The following is a 23193-nucleotide window of genomic DNA, read 5'->3' as shown; positions in this document are numbered from 1 at the left end:
ATTAACGGGTATATATGGAACTTAGAAAGATGGTAACAATGACCCTATATGTGAGACAGCAAAAGAGACACAGAGATAAAGAACAGACTTTTGGACTCTGTGGGAGAAGGTGAGGGTGGGATGATTTGAGAGAATAGCATTGGAACATGTATATTACCATATGTGAAATAGATGACCAGTCCAGGCTTGATGCATAAAACAGGGCACTCAAAGTTGGTCCTCTGGGACAACCCAGAGGGATGGGATGGGGAGGGAGATAGAAGCAGGGTTCAGGGCACATGTACACCCATGGTTGATTCATGTCAACATATGGCAAAAACCACCACAATATTGTAAAGTAATTAGCTTCCAATTAAAATCAATCAATCAATTTTTTAATAAATAAATATATATATATATATATTATTTTTTTATGAGTGGAAGATCTAGATAGACATTTCTTCAAAGACATACAGATGACCAAAAAGCACATGAAAATATGCTAGTATCACTAATTATTAGAGGAAGACAAACCAAAACTACAGTGAGGCATCAACTCACACTGATCAGAAAGGCCATTGTCAAAAAATCTGCAAAACAATAAATGCTGGAGACGGTGTGAAGAAAAAGAAACCTTCCTATACTATTGGTGGGAAAGTAAACTGGTACGGGTCCTATGGAAAACAGTATGGAGTTTCTTTTAAAAACTAAAAATAAAGCTGCCATATCATCCTACAACACCACTCCTGGGCATATACCAAGGGGGAAAAAAACCAACAAGTAATTCAAAAAGATACGTGTATCCCAATGCTCATTGCAGTACTATTTACAATAGCCAGAATATGGAAATAACCTAAATGTCCATCACCAGAGGAATGGATAAAGAAGTCTTACATATATACAATGGAATATTACTCATCGGTAGAAAAGAATGAAATAAAGCTAATTGCAGCAACATAGATGGACCTAGAGCTTGTCATACTGAGTGAGTGAGTGAGTCCACCTGGCTCCTCTGTCGATGGGGATTCTCCAGGCAAAAATACTGGAGTGAGTTTCCATGCCCTCCTCCAAGGGATCTTCCCAACCCAAGGATCAAACCCAGGTTCCCAGCATTGCAGGTTGATTCTTTATGGTCTGAGCCACCAGAGAAATCCAAGAACACTGGAGTGGGTAGCCTATCCCTTCTCCAGGGGAACTTCCTGACCCAGGAATCAAACTGGGGTCTCCTGCTTTTGCAGATGGATTCTTTACTAGCTGAGCTACCAGGGAAGCCCTCAAAAGAGCTAAGGAGAGGGTAAGTAAATGGGGCATTACTAATCAATAGGCGTAAAGTTTTAGTTAAGTGAGATGAATCAGTTGTAAAGATCTTCTGTATGACATTGTACCTGTGCTATATTATACTGTACACTTTTGTAACAATATAATAAGTACACACACATATTTGCTAACAGGGTAGATAAATGCTAAGTATGGCTTCCCAAGTAGCTCAGATGGTTAAGAATCTGCCTGCAATGCAGGAGACCTGGGTTCAGTTCCTGGGTTGGGAAGATCCCCTGTAGAAGGAAATGGCAACCCACTCCAGTATTCTTGCCTGGAGAATCCCATGGACAGAAGAGCCTAGGAGGCTAAAGTCCATAGGATTGCAGAGTCTGACACGATTGAAGTGACTTAGCACAGCACATTCTTACCACAATAAAATAATTTTTTTAAAAGATGTGTTAAATATTTAAATAGAAGAAATCAAAGAAGTTTAGATTAAAAATTCAGAAGTTCTGCATGTAAAAATCATAAATAATGAGCTGCTGTTGGTTTAGGAATAGAAAAATAGAATCATGAGAATAGATGAGAGAGTCAAGAAACAGACCCAAATGTACATGGGAATCTAATAAATGACCAAGATGGTATATTAAGTGAATGGATTATTTGGTTGAAAAACACTTAATTAAAAATCAATAAATTTTGGTCCATACCTTATATCCTATGTATAAACAAGTTCAACTGGACTAAATGTTTATTTACGTAATAAATTTTGTGAGGGAGAGGAGGTAGGAGGAAGAAACAGAATATCTCAATTCCTACTATTCTCCCTGTACTTTAAAAAAATAAATTTATTTTATTTTATTTGGCTGCACAGGGTCTTAGTTGCAACATCTGAGATCTTTAGTTGTGGCATGCAAACTCTTAGTTGCAGCATGTGGGAATCTAGATCCCTGATCAGAGATAGAACCCGGCCCCCCTGCACTGGAAGCAGAGAGTCTAAGCCACTGGACCACTAAGGAAGTCCTTGGATCAAATATTTAAATGTGAAAAATATCACAGAAGCACTAGATCCCAAAAAGCTACAATAATAAAAAAATTATGATGGTTTTTTAATAGAGATGATAGGTAGATGTGCATATATACATCAGAATAGAGAGTACAGAAACAGACCCACACATTCAATAGGGAAAGGATACTATTATCAGCAATCATACTGAGACAATTGGATAATCATAAATGAAAAAATAAAGATTCCTTACTCCTACCTCACGTCTTTTAAAAATTAACTCAAAAACTGAACGGTGATTTAAAAGAGAAAAAACTTCTTTCTAAAGTTTTCTTCTGAAAATCTAGATAATGTATGTGACCTTGGATTTAGCAACAATTTCATAACTATAACACAAAAAGGGACAAAACTATAAAATTAAAAATTAATAAATTGGATTTAATCAAAATAAAAATAATTATCAAAATATAGTACTGATGTGAAAATGATAATACAAATCACAGACTTGGAAAAACTATTTACATATTATATAATCCAACAAAATTCTTCTATCTAAACTCAACAGGACACTTAGAATTCAATATTAATGAGAATTAAAATCTAAGCAAAATTTGGGAAAAAGATATAAATAGAATTCACCAAGGAAGATATGTGGGTGATAAACATTACATGAAAACCTAGTAAATATTTTCATCACTAACTACATACTCACTAAATGGCTAAAATTTTTTTAAAAAGAAAAGAAACATGTGCCAAGTGTTGATGAAAAATGAATTCTCATATACTTTTGGTGGGAATGTAAAATAGCACAGCTAGTTGGAAAACAATTTGGTATTTTAGCAAGTGAAATATGTACCTACCCAATGAGTCAGTCATTCCACATCTAGGTATTTACCAAAAAGAAATAAAAGCATTTGTCCACTGAACAACTTGCATGAAAATGATCAATAGTAGCTTTATTTGCAACAGCTAGGAGCTGGAAACAATCAAAACATCCACTAAGAGATGGCAAATATTATTATAAAATTGCTATAAAAAGGAATATCAACAATAAAAAGGAAAGAGCTACTGATACACACAACGGTGAGAAAGAATCTCAAAAAGATTGCCTTGGATGAAAGAATCCAGGCAGGAAAAGATGCATACTGTATGACTTCATTTACATAATAGTCTAGAAAATGTAAACAAAGCTATAAAGACAGAGAGTAGATCAGAGGGGACTGGGTGTCATGGAGCTGGGAAGAGAAAAAGGTAGAGGAAGGGGTGACTATCTAAGGGACATAATGAAACTTTTGAGGATGAATGTATATATTATGTTGATTCTGGTGTTGATTTAAGAGTGTATAATTTGTTAAACTCATCAAATTGTACACTTTAAATAATTCAGTTCAACTGTACACCAATTATATCTCAGTAATTTTTAAAAGGAAAAATAAAAACCACAAGAAGAATAAAATCTCTAGGACTTCATGTCTTCCAGTCACAATCCACTGGGCAACCCTCGCTCCTAAAAAAATTCGAACACAAATAAAATCCTCTTTGAACAACTGCCTTAAACTCAGTCAGAAAACAACTATTATTAGAACATCTGCTTTGCATTCTAGTTAAAGCATTTACTAATACAACACATACTTTTTCACATAAATTGAATCGTGACTATGTATGTTCTACAGTATGACTTCTTCATTCAGAAATATAGAGATAAAACCTGCTGCACTCATGTTAAGACATACACAGCATTATATCATATGGATGCACTTCAATTTATGATGCTCTGTCTCTGGACCCAAGTGGGGATTTAAAGAAATCTTAGCATACAATCTTTGAGTATTATTTATTTCTTTAAAAAATAAAACACTTTATAAATTGTCAGATTATCAACAAAATATCAACTTTTTCATTCCTCGAAGAATGACTTAGATACTTCTCTATTGCCCAGAACTAATATACAGGAAATAATAATAAGTAGTCAGTGTTCAAAAATACATTGCATTTTGGGGAGAGAGACAGACAGATGACAAGATTGTCACAATGTGCTAAGGTAAATACTCTGGCAGAAACAACACAGGGAACTGTAAAAAAAAAAGAAAAAAGAAAAACAGATGGGGTACCCAGCCTTAGGGTATCCACGTAAATTCTTCCTGTAAGTGTCTTTCTCTGCCGTCACACATTTCAGCAGGGAGTGCACCTTCTCTTCTGAGTCTTTCTCTTTCCCCCAAGGCATGCCTAGAACAGGGCTCTTGAATAGTGATGCCTCAATTAGAGCTGCTGGCCAATGGACTGAGGTTATGTTTGGCACAATATCCTATATCCTTCTGGTACACCGGTTGAGCCCAACCCCACCTTGGGAGGACAATTAAGACCTGTGTTCAGAGTCACACTATATAGAGTGTTCTCGATTCCGTAGCACCCACTGCCTACTGTCTTTCAGAAGCAATGAAGTTTCAATTGTTCACTCCTATACTCTTCATCCTTCTGGTCCAGTTGGTCTCAGGTAAAACAGATTCTGTTTGAATCTTGGGGAAGTAGAAACGTTAGCCTGAACTAGGGTCCTGCATGTGGAGTCCCTATTACCAAACATCCATGGGAGTGAGGCAGGGCTTCCACTGTCAGGGAGAGGTGGGCTGAGATTTGCCTTACTTCTTCAGAACACCTCTATTATAAGAGACCTCAAGACTCTCATGATAGAATAGCGTCTGTAATGGAAGCTGAGGGAAGGATGAAACCTGTAAAGTTGCCTCCAAAGACATTCCAAACTTCCCTTTATTCTATCGCTTAAGGCCAGTTCGGTCCAGCCCTGTCTCACTTCATTTTGTATGACAACCTCCCAAAGTTACAATTCTGTAATACTTCTCTCAATTTTCTTGGTCTTCTAAAGAAGATCTCTCTCTCTCTCTCTCTCTCTTTTTTTTTGTTCTTGGATTTGATTAGAACAGGGAAGTTTACTGCTAAATATCTATAGGAATAGAACGTGGAAAAGGGAAGAAAAATATTCTGAGTGAACATGGGGAAAGAATTCAAGACTGTTGGAAATTGTATGTCTGATTTTATTTCTATTTGTGTAAACATTTCTTCTTGTTAAGTTCTAGAGTTTATATTTACAAAATTAAGAACACTGAAGGCGTTTTAGAAATAAATACCACCATTTCTTCATTGCTTATATTTTAAAAATCAGAACCAACTGATGTATAAGCTTAGGACCTGCCCTTTTTTAACTTAATGTTTTATCAGGGAAATTTTCACAGATCTTTAAATATTTCTTGAAAGTACAATTGGTAGTAGAAGCCTATTATTTAGTTGTATTCTATACCAATATTAACTTGGAGAATCCCTTATTGTTTGTCATTTGGATTATTTTTTTCCAGTGTGTCACTATTATAGGTGATATTGTTAATATATCATTGTGAGATTCTCTGGTTATATGGGCAAATTTTAGAAGTCCCATTGCTTGCTCAAATGGTATCTAAATGAGTCCTAGGAAACTAGCATGTATTTCCAAGTCTTACTAGTGTATGAATATTTTCAGTATTTCTATTTCATATTTCTCCCCAATATTTAGCAAGATACTGATTATTTCTAAAAAGAATTTTACTGATTTCTTTAAGGAACAAGTTTTTTATTTTCACGTTGTTGAATCTATTGGTAGTTTTCTGCATTCTCCTATTAGCTTAGGAAGTTTTCCTTCATGTTGAGAAGTTTATTCATTCATGTTTAGCATGGATTTTTAAGATTTATTTAGTTAGTTATTATGATTATTTTGACGGTGGTGGGTCTTTGTTGCTGCCTGCCGGCTTACTCTAGTTGAGGCAAGCGGGGGCTGCTCTCTATTGCTATGTGCGGGCTTCTCATTGCAGCGGCTCCTGTTGCTGCAGAGCACAGTCTCTAGGCGCTCGGTTTTCAGTAGTTGCCGGGCGTGGGCTCAGTGGTTGCGGCTCACAGGCACTAGATCACTGGCTCAGTAGCTGTGGTGCACAGGCTTCCTTGCTCCATGACATGTGGGATCTTCCTGAACCAGGGATGGAACCAGTGGATTCTTAACCGCTGGACCACCAAGGAAGCGCCACCATCGGTTTTTTATTCTGTGTTTTACACTGGACTCAGCCCCACATTTTAATTAGGACATAAAGTGAGAAACTAACTTTTTTGAGGTAGAATTTACTAGAAGGTAGAAAGTTGTATAACTCTACAGCCTGCCTCTAGAGATAGTGCTTTACGTTCCTTAGATTTTTGCCGAACTATTCAAACTGATGACAGATAAGAGAAAATTAGTAACAGTATGAGGGTTTCTCAGAAGATGGTTCAGATTTATGGAATCCTTGAAATTCTGGGTTTAGATTGCATGCTTTCTCCCTCTGTCTCTGGGATTTTGATTATGTACAATACATGGTCGCATGGTATCCTCTTTGTAAACAAACAGCCCTAAGAAAATTCCTCAGTTCCCTTTCTATTAACAGACAAACACAAGCAATTCAGGATTATTCTGTAAAAGTATGCAAGTCTAATCCAAAATCTGAAGGAATTAGAAAGGCAACTCTTAGGACATTTGGAAGGAAGAATCGACAAACATCAGGGCCCAAAGAAAATCAGGATGGAAAGGAAGGAGCCTTGTTCAGAGGTCTCCATCCACAAGTCCTAGCTGAAGAAAGCTAAAGAAAAACGTTTCCATGGAGATGTTTGGGAGAGTGAGACAGAAGGGGATCACAGAGGGAATGACTAGAGAGGAAGCTTAAGGCCAAGGACCATTATGGAGAGACACTGCAGAATACGAAAGATAACAAGGCGAGACAGAGTAAGAAAAATCATGAAAACAAAAGAAGTCAAGCAATCTTTCTGTTTCTCAGAAATATCAAGTTCTTACCTGGCCCATAGCTTTCGCATTTGTTATTTCTTCTTTAAATACTCTTCCTCCAGCTCTTCAAATAGCTGGAAACTTTTGATCCTTTATACCTGGGTTTGAATGTCACTTCTTGAGGTACAGTTTCCTTAGTGACTGTACATAGAATTCTGATTTTAGGTGTGAGAGGCCCATGCATGCATCTGTACGTCTATGGATATAAATGTATGCATGTAAATATCATGCAAGAGAATCTCATTTAATTCTCAGAGGAAGATGAAGCAGCAGTTAAGAGATTATGGTAGCAGCAATAGCACTCAAAAGTGATTACTCTATTCATTTACCCTCTATTACACAGCAGTACTCTTGCCTGGAAAATCTCATGGATGGAGGAGCGTGGTAGGCTGCAGTCCATGAGGTCGCTAAGAGTCAGACACGACTGAGCGACTTCACTTTGACTTTTCACTTTCATGCACTGGAGAAGGAAATGGCAACCCGCTTCAGTATTCTTGACTGGAGAATCCCAGGGACAGGGGAGCCTGGTGGGCTGCCGTCTATGGGGTCGCACAGAGTCAGACACGACTGAGGCGACTTAGCATTATCATTTTCATTTGCTGCACTTATCGCAATCTGTAGTTATTTTGTTTATTAATGTGCTGCTTGTTTTCTTTCTCGCCCTCTCTAATATAAGCTTCTTGACCTTGTCTTCCTGTTCATTATTTTATTCTCATTATCTTGCTGAGTTTTTGACATGGTGAAAGTGAAAAGCAAAGTCACTCAGTTGTATCCAACTCTTTGTGACCCCATGGACTATACAGTCCATGGAATTCTCCAGGCCAGAATACTGGAGTGGGTAGCCTTTTCCTTCTCCAGGGGATCTTCCCAACCCAGGGATCAAACCCAGGTCTTCCACATTGCAGGTGAATTCTTTACCAGCTGAGCCACCAGGGAAGACTTAGGCATGCATTATATATTTGTTGGTGAGTATAGGAATGACAACTAATTTATAGAGTAAGGAAAGAAATGATTCAACTGTCTCTTCAGCGCTTTCTCTGTGTTATACCTTGTGATGAGAGATATATATGTATATAATGTGTACAAATATACAGGAACATCCTACAGAATGCCTTCCCCAAAATTTACAGAATATATTTACATCTTAATATTATATAGATATATAGATGTCTATATAGAGAGATATATGTGAAATTTTTACAATTACATTTATGAAGACAATATACAAGGCAAGTCTAGAGTTATAGTTCATATACAATTTGTAGGGCCTCAGAAACATGTTAAGATATTTTTAAAATCTCACTGAATATCAACAAAATCCATGTAGGTTAAGGTAGTAAATAGAAGCATTACAGCACTTATTATACATCAATCTGAGCATTTATTATTTTAAAATTATAGCTTTTTACTTCTATTTAGGTGTTTATGTGTGTTAAGGTACTTCTTATGAAACTGGTTAGAGGTTTTGTATTCATGAGTAATAGTGTGTTATATATTTTCCATTTAAAATAATGGGAAATAGATACCTGGTGAGTGTTTATATGCAGAATTTTATCTCTTAAAGGCTCATAATTTACATATTTAAAACTCTACATATACATATTTATAAAATCCCACATAACTCTCAGAGCAGGACTTTATGATTTGGAAAAATATAATACAACAACTTAAGGGACTTGAATAATCAAAGTTCAAAGAACTATGCTTTCAAACTATGGTGTTGGAGACTCTTGAGAGTTCCTTGGACTGCAAGGAGATCAAACCAGTCAATCCTATAGGAAATCAGTCCTGAATATCACTGGAAGGACTGATGCTGAAGATGAAGCTCCAATACTTTGCCCATCTGACGCAAAGAACTGACTCATTGGAAAAGACCCTGATGCTGGGAAAGACTGAAGGCAGGAAGAGAAGGGGACAATAGAGGATGAGATGGTTGCATAGCATCACCAACTCGATGGACATGAGTTTGAGCAAGCTCCGGGAGAAGATGGACAGGGAGGCCTGGCGAGCTGCAGTCCATAGAGTCACAAAGAAACAGACACGACTAAGCGACTGAACTGAACTGAACTGATTGTTATTTTAATCTTTTTGTGATAGATCTCTGGCTTAAACAATCTGTATAATTCCTTTATGCAGGTAATTGGAATGTGAGAAAGTGTGCGAACAAAGCTGGAAATTGCAGGAGCACATGCAGAAATGGAGAGAAAATGATAAATCCTCCTACTGGGATGTGCAGCAAAGAAAAATTATGCTGCATTCTGGATGATGGCTGTTCTACACTTGCAGTGAAAAACACTCCTAGTGGCAGTGGTATGATATCTGCAACTACAGAAGGATCTACAACAGGCAGTTCTTGAACATTTCAGCCTCTGTCTCCTGACCTAGGGTCCCTGATTTATTAAAGCAAAGGGCCTTATTTTGGTGTCAGTCTTTTCACTATACCTCCCTTCCCACTATCCCTGAGCTCAGCCCTGTTTGGAAGGGCATCACATCTCTGTAGTGCCAACAATTCCATGGTAGGGATGAAAATAAGATAGAAGCCAGGCACAAATTAGTGTAAAACACTTATTCTGTCTGACTGATGGACAGAAATGGTGTCATCCTTGAAAACAGTTCCCAGTCCATAGGCCCACAAGCTGCCTTACCAGTAATTATCAAACTTTCAAAGGTATCAGAAATATCTGTAGGGCATGCTGAAACACAAATTTATGATTCTCACTTCCAGTTTCTAATTCTGTGATGGAGACTGAGACTTAGCATTACTCACAAGTTCCCTGGTGATGCTGATGTTGGTGACCAAAGGACCACACTTTGAGAACCACTGTTCCATAATATGGAACAACTGAAGGCCTTCTCCTACAGATGGAAGGCATTTGCTACATGCTTTTGAAGTGGTTAATCATACAAAATCATTTCTTTATTTCCTAATTGGATTTCCCACAACAAATTTGGGATGTAGGTATTGTGACCTCACTTTAGAGAAAAAAAAATACTGATTTGTAGCTATTAAACTGAGACAGACTCAATTGTCTACTAAGAGAACTTTGATATTATGCAATTCTCTTCTCTCCCTGAAAATCTACATTCACTGCCAACTTACGATAGAAGGGAGATCAAGAGCTCTGTACTATAACTTCAATACTGGGATAGACACTTATATTTAGCCATAGGACTTTTCCCATAAGAGTTCTTCACAGAGAAGTCAGAGAAAGTAATCAGAATGAAACACCACCTTCATTTATTCTCATCACCAGGAAACAGGCCTTTGCCTCCTTCAAGAGATAAATCTATGATATGTCATTATCTAGTAAAAGGTCCCAACTAGTAGAACATCATGGTCGTGTATACTCATGGCTATCACTGTAGCTAGAAGTCTTGAACTCACTCTGGAAAGTGGGAGGACAGAGGTAGGTTATTGTAGCAGAGAAGGATAGTAGAGAAAATAATGAATTTTATGCTCAGACACATATTGAGGTCTTTCATGTTGCCACTATGAGTGTATTCAGTCTTGGACTATGGACAAATGATTTTCCATCTTTGAGCCTCAGTTTACAAACTTGAAGAACAGAGAAACATTTACTCCTCCTCAGAGTACTTTGAAGGTGGCTAGAGTAGTATCTTCAAATTTACTCACATTATAGGGACATAGCTGTAGCAGGTTGCTGATTCCTGGGTGAACAGAACATTGCCTGAGGTCTCTGCCCACTGGACCTTGGCTGCTCTGTGTGGTTATGGGTGATTATAAGCCATGTTTCACCTGGGGGGGGAAGTTCATTACTATGCAGAGAAAAATGTGACAGAAGTTAGGCTCATAGAATCTCTTTGAACAGCCAGATGGGGTTTAAAGGCTTGTGGTAGAACTCACTGTGCTTTCTCCTCAATAATCACCTTGATCACTACCTTGACAACCTCACAGAGCTGTGATCACTGAGATTACAGAGGAGAAATGTAATCTTAGAGCTGCAACATGAAACTCCTGTCTCATGCCTTCGGTCCATTCGCTCTTCATCTCATGCTTGAAATAAGGTGGTAAATAATCTTTAACTGCTTTAGGGTTTGAGAGAGAAAAGGCGTCTTCGTGGTATGAGAACTCAAAACATGCCAAGCATGTTGATATACAATCTCATTTAATGAGAGCATTTTATAATAATTACGATAACATGATTAAAGCTGAATAAACTGGAATAAAATATATCTAGGATTATATCTTGGAGAAGGCAATGGCAACCCACTCCAGTACTCTCGCCTGGAGAATCCCATGGATGGAGGAGCCTGGTAGGCTGCAGTCGATGGGGTCGCTAAGAGTCAGACATGACTGAGCAACTTCACTTTCACTTTTCATTTTCATGCATTGGAGAAGGAAATGGCAACCCACTCCAGTGTTCTTGCCTGGAGAATCCCAGGGATAGGAGAACCTGGTGGGCTGCCGTCCTATGGAGTCGCACAGAGTTGGACACGACTGAAGCACTTAGCAGCAGCAGCAGCAGCAGGATTATATCTAGGTTTGCTCACATTGCTTTTACTCATCATGTGACACCTGACTCAATTTTTTGACTGGTAATACAGGTATAATCATACACCTATCCTAAAATCACTCTGAAAACTAAAATAGTTAAGACATATAGAACACCATGGTCTCTTGCACCTGTGGAATTCTAAGACTTATACTAGTGAGATATATTATTCCCATTTAAAATATGAAAAGTCTGAGATTCATGGAGGAAGAGAATCTTTCACAAACACAATCACATATTGAAGGCATCTCTGCCTGCTTTCAAGGCTACAACATCTGTAAGCCATTTCATGCCAATTCTGAAGATATCCTCAAAGATTTACCTTGAAATTCTGCATAGCCACATAGTTCTCAAGTATGATCTCTGCAGAAGGCAGGGGAAGTGGGTTTGACCCCTGGTTGGAGAACTAAGATCCCACATGCCTGGGGGCAACTAAGCCCACACACCCCAACTACTAAGCCCATGTGCCTTAACTAGAGAAGCATACATGTGGCAACAAAGACTTAATGCAGAAAAAACAAAACCCTATAGGTTATTTGTATTTGTGAAATATATTATAGAAAGTTATACAATGGGAAAGACCTTCAAGATGGCAGAGGAATAAAACAGGGAGATCACCTCCCCAACCCCAGCAACAAATACATCAAAAACCCATCTGTACTGTGGGACAGCTCCTTTAGAATATCTTCAGAACACTGCCAGAAGATCCCAGATTTCAAAAAAGGCAAGCCAGTCTCCGCAGAATGAGGTAGGGCAGAAGAGAAAGATCTTAAAAAGAGACAAAGCATTTCAAGACAAGGACCTGTGCCGCAAGGAGGGAGCACATGCAGATCATGGACGGGGTCAGGGGGGAGCTTCAGAACCTCAGAGGGGAAGGCAGCAACAGGTGATCAGATGGTAAAGTGGAGAGAATTCACCACAGCACTTGCCAGCCAAGAAGTGGCTTGCAAGCTTTTCGCAGCAAGTAGAGGCTGGCTGCTGAGGCTCAGGCTTTGGGGGTTGAACCCCAAAGAGAGGACCGAGATTGACTGCTATGAAGCTACTCTGAGGGGGCTAGTATGACATAGCTGAGAGAGTCCAGGGAAAAGTCTGGGTCCACCAGAGAGGCAAGAGATCATTGCACCAGGAACACTGTAACTCTGAGTGCTTGTAGAACATAGGACCCTGCCTTCACAAGTGCCCTAAGTGAATTCTCTCAGTCTGAATGGAGTGAGAACCACACAGACAATATATCCCATGCTTATGGATTGTAAGAGTTAACCTTATTAAAATGTCCACAGTAACTAATGCAATCTACAGATTCAGTGCAATCCCTAACAAAATCCCAAAAACATTTTTCACAAAAATAGATGAAAAATTCTAAAATGTATATGCCAGCCAAAGCAATCCTGAAAAAAAGAACAAAGCTGAAGGTATCGCACTCCCTGTTTTAAAACTCCTGTATTACAAAGTTCTAATAATCAAAACAGCACAGTATTGGTAGAAAAAAAAATAGACACATAAATCAATGGAACAGAGTTGATATCCCAGGAATAAACACATGAATATATGGACAATTTATTTATGACAAAGGAGAATAGAACATACAATGGAGAAAGGATAGTGTCTTCAAAAATGGTATTGGGAAAACTGGACAGTCATATGAAAAAAATTATAAACTGTAGAAACACCGTATTTTTAAAATGTACTCAAAATGGATTGAAGACGTGAATGTAAAATCTACAACTATAAAACTCAGGCCTCAGAGGTTGGACCCCAGAGAGAGGACCAAGATTGACTGCTATGAAGATATTCTGAGGGGGCTAGTATGACAAAGCTGAGGGTGTCCAGGGAAAAGCCTGGGTCATAGGAAAATATAGGCAGTACTCTCTTTGATGTTGGTCTTGGCAGTGTTTTCTGGATATGTCTCATCAGGCAAGAGAAACAAAAGTAAAAATAAACAGATGAGATTACATCAAACTAAAAAACTCCTACACAGCAAACTGTAACAAAATGAAAAGACAATCTACCCAATGGGAGAAGATATTTGCAAATCATGTATCTAATATGATTACTATTCAAAATGTATAAAGAAATCATAAAACTCAACAACAAAAAAACTAATAACCTGATTTTAAAAGGGGCAGAGGACCTAAATAGACATTTTCCTGAAGAAAATGTACAGATGACAAACAAACACAAGAAAAGACATTCAACATCAAAACATCAGGGAAATGCAGATCAAAACCACAACAAGCAACCTGGAGGGATGGGATGGGGAGGGAGGTGGGAGTAGGGTTCGGGACAGGGAGACACATGTCCACCCGTGGCTGATTCATGTCGACGTATGGCAAAACCACTGCAATATTGTAGAGTAATTAGCCTCCGATTATAATTATTTATTTATTTATTTAAAAACTCTTTAAAAAAGAAAACCACAATGAGATACCAGATGTCAGAAAGATTACCAAACAGACAAAAAATAACAAGTGTTGGTGAAGATATGGAGAAAAGGGAACCCTTGTACACTGTTGGTGGGAATGTAAACTGGTGTAACCACTATGAAAAACAATATGGAGATTTCTCAAAAAATTAAAAACTGAATGACCATACAATCCAGCAATTCCACTTCTGGGCATTTTTAAAAGGAAAAACAACCACTAGTTTGAAAACACATATGCACCCTAGGTTTGTTATTTATAGCATTATTTGCAATATTACTTACAATAGCCAAGACATGAAAGCAATGTATTCATCAATAAATGGATGGATAAAGAAGATGTAGTATATCTAGGCAAAGGAATATTACTCAGTCACAATAAAGACTCAGACAGACAACGACATATTGTTTCACTCATACGCGGAACCTAAAAACCAAAACAAATGAACAAACAGAACAGAAACAGACTCAGATACAGAAAACGAATTAGTGGTTCCCAAAGGGGAGAGGGTTTGGGTGATTAGAGAAATTGATGAGGGAGATTAAGAGGTACAAGCTTCCCGTTATAAAATAAATAAGTGATGTAATGTACATTCTAGGAAAATAGTATGGTAATAACTTTGGTGACAAATGGTAATGAAACATCACAGTGATCATTTTGTAATGTATAAAAATCTCAAAAATTTTTTGAACTGTTGAACACCTGAAACTAATATAATCCTGTAATCAACTATACTTCAATAAGAAGGAAGGAAGGAAAGAAAGAGGGAGGGAGGGAGGGAGGGAAGGAGGAAGAGAGAGAGGAAGGAAAAAAGGAAAGAAAGAGCGAGCTTCATAAAAATTTTTCATTAAAAAATAACAATAAAGTTGTCAGATTAAAAAAAAAGTTCAATGATGTCTTCCATCCTATAGAAAGTTATTTATGTTACTGCCAAGTAATTATCTTCTCAGTAGCTCTTCTTCCCAAAGTCTTGTATAAATTCTGCTAAATTCCAAAATGTTTAGTATGTGTGATTTTATTTTTGCTAGAAGTTAAAGAGCTTTACATCAAGGAGGGAGGATATAGCGCAGATCAGAGTTAACATATGAACACAGAATTCTGAAGGCCAGTGTATCCCTGACAATGCAAACATCTCTGCAACTAGCAGAGGTCTGAAACTAGCAGAGGCTTTCAAAAGTCAGGCAATTGGTGGAAGTTTGAGACAGTTTTATTGCATCTTTCCTATTATTCAGGAAAATCCCATAAATGGATATTTAGGTTAAACAATAAAGCAATTTTAGTTCAACTAAAGAAAAAATTAGAATGGTATACAAAATATTCCCAGGTGTTTTCTTTGGATAGTAGTAATGATGCTAGTTGTTTTCTTTCTTCTCTTTGTCTTTATATTTCCAGATTCTTGTTAATAATGTATGTTACACAATAAAACTATCTTTAAATACTATTTTAATTGACATAAGAAGAAAAATAAAACAAAAACTTCAAACATGCTTCCTGGCTGACCCACTTAAACAATCAAATGTGCTCTCTTAACTCCTAACTCAGTAGAGCTTGGTGGATGAGTTATCCAGAAATTTATTACACTCATGTCCTTTTTTAAGTAGTATATTGAAACAATCTGTACTTTTAAAACCTCCAGTGGACTTTAAGGTATTTAGATTTAGTACTGATTAGTGATGTCTTCTTCTTTAAGAAACGTCATGTTCTTTATTCTTCCACCTCACTCATGGGAACAACTCCCTACTTTATGGGATCAATCAGGAGATTTTCCAGGTGCATAGACTGTCTGGCAGCAGGGACTAGAATAGATATACACATACATATGTGCATTTACACATGCAAGCACACACATACCTTATTGAAGTGAAAGTAAAGAGACATCATTTTTTCTAAGATGCTCATTTAATACTACCTGTGGGACAAAGGGATGTGAGTTTTCTAATCAAAAAGTTGGTGAAGAAGACAACGCAGGTTAGATATAGAATGTTCTCCCCATTGTAGAGGCAATATATTTTATTAATATTAATAATCTCTTTCACCTTCAAAATCTCAAAGATCATTTTTCAGCCCCTCCCTCTTTATATTCTCTCCCTATCTAGAATAGAGTCCATGATTTACTTCAATAACTCTTTAGCTAATAACTAGAACTCTTTTATTCCTCTTCTTTTAGTTGTTTGAGTCCTTGGGCACACTACAAACCTGTATTGACCCAACTATCTGTTGTGTAAATTTCTGTGTTTAGATAGACCAGTGTTGCTGGGGGTATTACCCAGAAGAGTGTGTTGATACTACCTAAATTAATGGTAATCAATCTCAGCTAGTTCATCTACACTGTCCAGAAGCTCCATAGATGATAGCGTCCTGGTTGGGATCTAAAATGAGCTGCCGTGATTCAAAAAGATTTCTGAGTTGGGTCTTAGACATGAAAATGACTGAAAGCAATTGAAAAGAAAGTCTGTTAACTTTCTGCTAATCTTTCCGAAGAGTTATAATGTCATAGAAGTCAAAGCCTGAATAACAAAATCATTCACATAGTTTCCTAAACCTGCATTAATAAGAAAAGTGTTGTTAAAGTAGAACAATCCCCATAAAAATTCTCTCCCAACCTCCTCCAATATACCTCCACAGAGATCAATGGACAGGGAAGTCTTCCCAGAGAATAGAACAGAAAGATACAAACTAAAGAATTCTCTACACTTGCAGAAAAGAAACTTTTGCCATTATGGTCCATCAAGATGATACATTATGCTATGTTATCTCTGTATTTTCTCCCCATTTTTACTGTTTCTAAATTAAAATTTTACTGTAGCCATTCTTTTTTTCTTCCATCATTGTATATTGCTTGTCCTGCTGCATGTTCTGTCGCTAAATTGTGTCTGACTCTTTGTGACAACATGAACTGTAGCCCTCCAGGCTACAGCTATCTGTCCATGGGATTTTTCCAGGCAAAATTACTGCAGTGGGTTGCCATTTCCTGCTCCAGGGGATCTTCCTGATCCAGGGATCAGACCCGCATCTCCTACATCTGCATTGGCAGGTGGATTCTTTATCATTGAGCCACCCAGGAAGCCCATATTGCTTGTCTGTGAGTAACCAAATTTAGCTAGGATACAGGGATAAAAATTAGCTACCATTTGGACTGGCTAAAGTGTTAGGCACAATAGTCAGAGACTTAGATGAATGCAGTCAACAGAATAAGCTTCATTTATTTTATGTCCTTATTCATTCTTAGAAATAAGTATAGGTCTACATGTCTATCTAGGCAGACAGCCAAAGTAGAGAAAGCACAGACTTTTCTCACCAGCAGTCTACAGCCTGCAGAATGGCATCAGGTGTGATGAGATGGAACACACTGTTTCTCTGAATCCCATGTGTGGGTTAAGTGAGTAACCACATTTCCTGTGTCTGCCCACATGTTGCAAAATCCACAATTCAGAAATTTGGGGGCACACTTCATATCATACCATCTGTTCTGGTTCATTGTATAAGAATCTAAGTCTCTGAGGAAGGTGACATAGTGGACCAAGAGACCTGGTTGTCACCTCCTCTGAGAAGCTTGGCCATGAGGCTCCTCCTGATCATTGCAATTCTGCTGTTCCAGAAGTTCACAGGTAATCCAGAGATTTTCAGGGGCTCACTCAAACCACATTGGCAGTATAGTGGTGAGTGTAGATGCTTTCCAAGGTCTCACTCAAATCAATAATGGTTAGAGTACTTTCAAGAATTCAAGGGAATTTTATAACTCACAGTAGGAAAAGAGGCCCTAGGAATGGCTGAAGTCTATCAAATGTCATCAAAAATTCCCTCTTCCTGAGTGCTTCTACTATGGTACTCTTCTTAAAAGGAGTATTCATAGAGCTAAAAAGAGGTCATAATTTCTTCTGACAAAGACTACAGAAAGACATAAGACCAATAACTGGGAATACCCTTATTTCTTTGGATACAGTTTTTACTCTAGCACCCAGCCTTATTTTCTTCCACTCTGATACTGTATATATATTTTTTAATCTATCAATATTATACCAGCACGTGTGAATAGTGGAAGAAGAAGAAACTTTGGATTCAGTCTTAAGAAACATACCTTCAACATCTACCACTTTATCAACTTTGGATAAAAGGTGAAGACTCACAGAGCCTTAGTTTCCCCATTTGTGGAGATGACACCTTGTTCATGGTAGGTAGGTTTAGTCGCTCAGACCCGCATGGACTATAGCCCACCAGGCTCTTCTGTCCTTGGGATTCTCCAGGCAAGAATACTAGAGTAGGTTGCCATTTCTTCCTCTGGGAGATCTCCCTAACCCAGGGATCAAACTCAGGTCTCCTGCATTGCAGGCAGGCTCTTTACCAACTGAGCCACCAGGGAAGCCCTTTGGTTCACAGGGAATTTATTAAGTGATAAAACATCCAGCCTAAGGCTTGGCACATAGTAAGAGTTTAAAAATTAGCTTCCTGTCCTCTTTCACAACCAGATCTCTTGTATTTGCTTGTTATGATAGAGCAAGAATGGCCTACTTCTAGCCCCCTTAAACTTCTACCAGTCAAAGGAACTCTAGAACCTGGTATTGGAGGCAGCATTTTTGTTCTCAGCCTTCATCCTCTGGGGTTAGTATCCAGAGGATAGTACCAGCCCTAAAGCCAAAATATGAACATCCTAAACTCTGAGATTATTGAAAATATTTAGGATCCCTGAAGGATAGAAGCCATATCATGGTGGGCAAAGGTCTGGAGGAATTCCTTCCTCTGGAAGTAGAAAGAGAATGGGGAGTCATGGAGGAATAAAACAAATCTAAAATTATTGTGATGCCATAGAAGCCAAAGGAAGATATGCATTGATAAAAATGTACATACTGAGAAGCAACAGGGGAGGAAGAATGTTGAGGGGGAAACATCTGACCGGACCCAAAAAAAGTCATTCTTTATCATTATAGCAAGTATGAACCCAAGAGCAGAGTCTGAGTCAGACAATAAATACATAGTAACAAATTATTGTATTCTGAGCAGTGGTAAAGAAGTGGTACACTGTTATGTTAATGTTAAGTCACTTTAATCATGTCAGACTCTTTGTGACCCTGTGGACTGTAGCTTGCCAGGTTCCTCTGTCCATGGGATTCTCCAGGCAAGCATATTGGAGTGGGTTGCCATTTCCTCCTCCAGGAAGCAGTACCTTAGAAGCATTCAAATAGAGGCAGATTTACTGAGGTTCTCAGATGGAGCATAGCATAGTTCCATAGCCTGAACTCAAGAACTTGGTTTCTTTATTTCTGTAAATAAGACCCACTGCTCTTGGTGAAGTCCATCAGATGTTGGGTGGATGCCCAGAACTCTAGAGGAACAAAATATGAGTGATCAGCTAGACATAAACATTGAGGTTCACCCTCTTAGAGGGTAATATCTGTGGGACATTACTGATATATGCTCGGTGAGTCTCCCATACACCTTATCCTTACAAACATCCCCTGTCTTCCCCATGACCAAAATTACCTTTTGTCTCAAACTCTGACCTTGGCCTATTGTTCTTTATGTGCACAGTAACCGAACAACTTAAGAGATGCTGGAATCAATATATACAAGGATACTGCAGGAAAATATGCAGAACAACAGAAGTACGTGAAGTACTATGTGAAAATGGAAGATATTGTTGCATCAATCTTGCGGAACTGGAAGAACGTAAAAAAATTACCAAACCACCTCGTCCAAAGCTAAGGACATTGGCACTTACTTTTTCTCAAGATTATTTAATTGAACAGAATTCTACACACTCCCACAGAAAGCCTACATAAATCAAACATGATTTTCTGTCCGTTTCTCAGCCTATTCCATTGATCTAAGATGAAGTGGTCCACATCCTCTTCTTTCCTGTTCCTAGATCCCCATAATGACCTTAAAGAATAATCTAATAAAGTTCAATGCCAGTTTTCTGACTCATTGTTCTTTAACCAGAGATTGAAAACTCAACATATCAAATTATGAATTGATAAGGGCAACAGAGAACCTACCCTTGAAAGGGGGATATAATCAATACACTAAAAAATCTATAACATGGAAGACTGGAAGGAGACAAGTAGACATGTAATTCAGGAGAAGAAATACGAAACTGAGTATTCAAGAGAATTTGTGAGTGAATTTGGATTAAAGTAGTGCCTTGTGAAATATGCAGGATTTCAACATCTGAGTGTTAGTAAAGAAGGTAATTTGAGTGAACAACATGAAATCAACAATTAGAAGGAAATTAGAAAGGACAGGATATTTTAGGAGAATATATGTGCACTTTGTTTGGTTTAAGAATAGAGTACCCAAAGTTGAACTATGGGTAAGACTAGTTTCTTTAGTGTGTAAAAGCAATGAACTGGGAAGATGGAAATGAGTAAGATTCCACTATTATGGAGCTTACTATATAAGGAGGAGACAGACACAAGTATATAACTGCAAGACTAAAGTTTTTATTTTCTTTGTTGTTGTCGTTATTTAATGTGTTACCACTGGTAATGCATCCTATCTGTGACTGGGGCCCTTATGAGTTCAGAGGAAATGTAAAGAACCTAGGAACTGGTCTGAATTGCACTATTGTATGAGACTTACCGCTGTCTCGATATGCAGAATGACGTAATGACAATCCATTTACACATTCCACCTAATTCTTAAAGATATACGTTTTGGATAAGATTAACACAAGTAGTCATGTATAGATGTGAGAGTTGGACTATAAAGAAAGCTGAGAGCCAAAGAATTGATGCTTTTGAACTGTGGTGCTGGAGAATACTCTTGAGAGTCCCTTGGACTGCAAGGAGATCCAACCAGTCTATCCTATAGGAGAGCAGTCCTGGGTGTTCATTGGAAGGACTGAGGTTGATGCTGAAACTCCAATACTCTGGCCACCTGATGTGAAGAGCTGACTCATTTGAAAAGACCCTGATGCTGGGAAAGATTGAGGGCAGGAGGAAAAGGGGACGACAGAGGATGAGATGGTTGAATGGCATCACCGACTCGATGGACATGGGTTTGGGTAGACTCCGGCAGTTGGTGATAGATAGGGAAGCCTGGTGTGCTGCGGTTCACAGGGTCACAAAGAGTCAGACATGACTGAGCAACTGAACTGAACTGAACTGAACACGAAAAATTCCCTTTCCAACTCCTTTCCACACTATTTTCCAGTTTTGTTTCTTATGTTATTTCACCACTGTAATATCCATCATGAATCTGTGGTATATGTTCTCTCAATTATCCTCTCCTCTCCTGTCCTAGGACTGGAGCACAGAGTATACAAGATGCCCCCAAAGTATTTTGTAGTGCCAGAAAGTAAGGACATGCTATAAAAATCAGAAGGATGAGGCATGTTAATGGGACATAGGAGTCACTTTGAAAGAGTTTTAAATGACCAAAATTGCGACAATTTGAGTAATAAAATAAATAATGTAACATTGGATTATAAATACAATGCAGAAGTTAACATCCATGAGTCCATACTGGTATGAATAAATAAACGAGAAGAAACAGATTTTTCTGTACAGAATTCCAAGTAAAATATAAATACTTCCTCCCTGAGGAGGTGGAGCTTCACCTCCCTCTCCCTTGAATATGGGCTGTTTTTGTGAGTTGCTTCCAAAGTGTAGAGAATGAAAAGGAGCAAAGAGTCACGTTACTGTGGGTGAACCTAATGAAATCATGCTGTAGGTTTCATGGGAAGAGCATGATAGCATGAACATATGATGTGAGGAAAATGGCCTTCACCTGTGCTGTCTTCCTCCCAAAAACCCGTAACTCTGGTCTAACAGTGAGAAAAAGTTCAGAAAAACCCAAATTGAGTGGCAGTCTGCAAAATATTCAACCAGTACTCCTCAAAACTGTGAAATTCACCAAAAACAAAAAATTTCTGAGAAACTGTGACAGACCAGAGGAGGATCAAGGAGACATGACAACTAAAGGTAACGTGATATCCTGTGTGGGTTCCTAAAACAAGAAAAAAATGTTAAAGAAAAACTATTGAAGTTATAAGAGCAGAGCTTAGTCAGTGTTCTTAACTGTGAGAAATGCATCAGGGTCGTGTAAGACGGTAACACCAGGGAAAACCGGATGAGGAGTATCCAGAAGCTCCCTATACTGTCTTTGCATTACTTTTCTATAAATAGAAAGTTGGTCTAAAATTAAAAGTGTATTTCAATTAAAAAACTAAACACAAAATCAGTCTGACAGTAGTCTCTCTTTTCCTGCTTGTCTAAGAGCCTCTTATGTTGTATCTTTAAACATTTCATAGAATCAACTAAGATTCACCTCTGTATAGGAAGTGTACAAATTATAGGTTGTTTCTTGAAGACTTAAAGGATAATTCCCACTTTCTATTTCTTTTAGTCAGCTTTTGTATTTTTACTTTGTTGTTTTTCCTATTTTTTAAGATTTTCAGATGTATTTGCCTAAAATAACTTGCAAAGTTTTCTTTTTAACATCTGTAAGATACATGGTGATCGCCGTCTGCTTTGTGACCATTGTTTATGTCTTTGCTTTTCTCATGTCTCACTATTCACTTACTAAACAAACTTTCTTTGTGAATTTTAGTTGAGCTTCCACTTCTTCAAGGTCTTTACTTATGTTCTTACTTTCACTTGTTTTTCAAACAACTTCACACGCAATAAAATCACCTGTGTTTTATTTTTTATTTGGTGGAAAATTGTTTTACAGTACTGTGTTTGCTTCTGCCATAAAGCAACACAAATCAGTCATAATTAATATGTGTAACTATATATATATAAAATCCCTCCATCTTGACCCTCCCTCCCCTCCCCTCATCCCACCCCTCAAGGTCGTCACAGAGCGCTAGGCTGGGCTCCCTATGTTACATAACAACTTCCCACTGTCTCTCTACTTTATACACGATAGTCTATATGTCAATGCTACTTCCTGCGTTAATCCTACCCTCACCTCGCCCCTCTGTGTCCACAAGTCCATGCTCTACGAGGTTCATCAGTACTATTTTTCTAGATTCCATATATATACATTAATAAATGATACTTGCTTTTCTCTTTCTGACTTCTTCACTTTGTATAAGAGGCTTTAGGTTCATCCACCTCACTACATTTTACCTGTGTGAAATACAATGTCTTATATCTACTTTTTAAATTTTAACATGCCCTTTTTTCCTAACATTATTAGATGAGTGTTTATCTCTTTTATTTT

The 23193-nt window shown here is 38.0% G+C and overlaps 2 protein-coding genes across 6 annotated transcripts in view; one reads left to right on the top strand and one right to left on the bottom strand.

Annotated features, from left to right (window-relative positions):
* C13H20orf96 (chromosome 13 C20orf96 homolog) overlaps window positions 1-23193 on the bottom strand; it is a 142456-nt gene that overhangs the window by 44378 nt on the left and 74885 nt on the right. The window contains exon 12 of one of the 5 annotated variants that reach the window (XR_006055671.2): window positions 7104-7290. The exons of the other annotated variants lie outside the window; for them this stretch is intronic. The gene's annotated coding sequence lies outside the window, so the exon portion shown is untranslated. The remainder of the gene's footprint in view (window positions 1-7103; window positions 7291-23193) is intronic. 5 annotated transcript variants of the gene reach the window in all.
* LOC101109293 (beta-defensin 127) lies at window positions 4458-19940 on the top strand. The gene is made up of 2 exons (XM_042229976.2): window positions 4458-4739; window positions 19555-19940. The coding sequence occupies exons 1-2, from the start codon at window positions 4682-4684 to the stop codon at window positions 19803-19805; spliced, it is 309 nt and encodes a 102-aa protein (XP_042085910.1). The 5' UTR covers window positions 4458-4681; the 3' UTR covers window positions 19806-19940.

Source organism: Ovis aries, chromosome 13 (genome assembly GCF_016772045.2).
Source record: "Ovis aries strain OAR_USU_Benz2616 breed Rambouillet chromosome 13, ARS-UI_Ramb_v3.0, whole genome shotgun sequence".
Classification (NCBI taxonomy): Eukaryota; Metazoa; Chordata; class Mammalia; order Artiodactyla; family Bovidae; genus Ovis; species Ovis aries.
The sequence above is the reverse complement of the archived record's forward strand: the minus strand, read 5'-3'. Positions and strand labels throughout refer to the sequence as shown.

Bases quoted from the DNA above. Each gene is read 5' to 3' on its own strand.
- LOC101109293 (XM_042229976.2), top strand. From the start codon at position 4,682: ATGAAGTTTCAATTGTTCACTCCTATACTCTTCATCCTTCTGGTCCAG. The intron at 4,740-19,554 runs GTAAAACAGATT...TTATGTGCACAG, and splicing joins TCTGGTCCAGTTGGTCTCAG to TAACCGAACAACTTAAGAGA.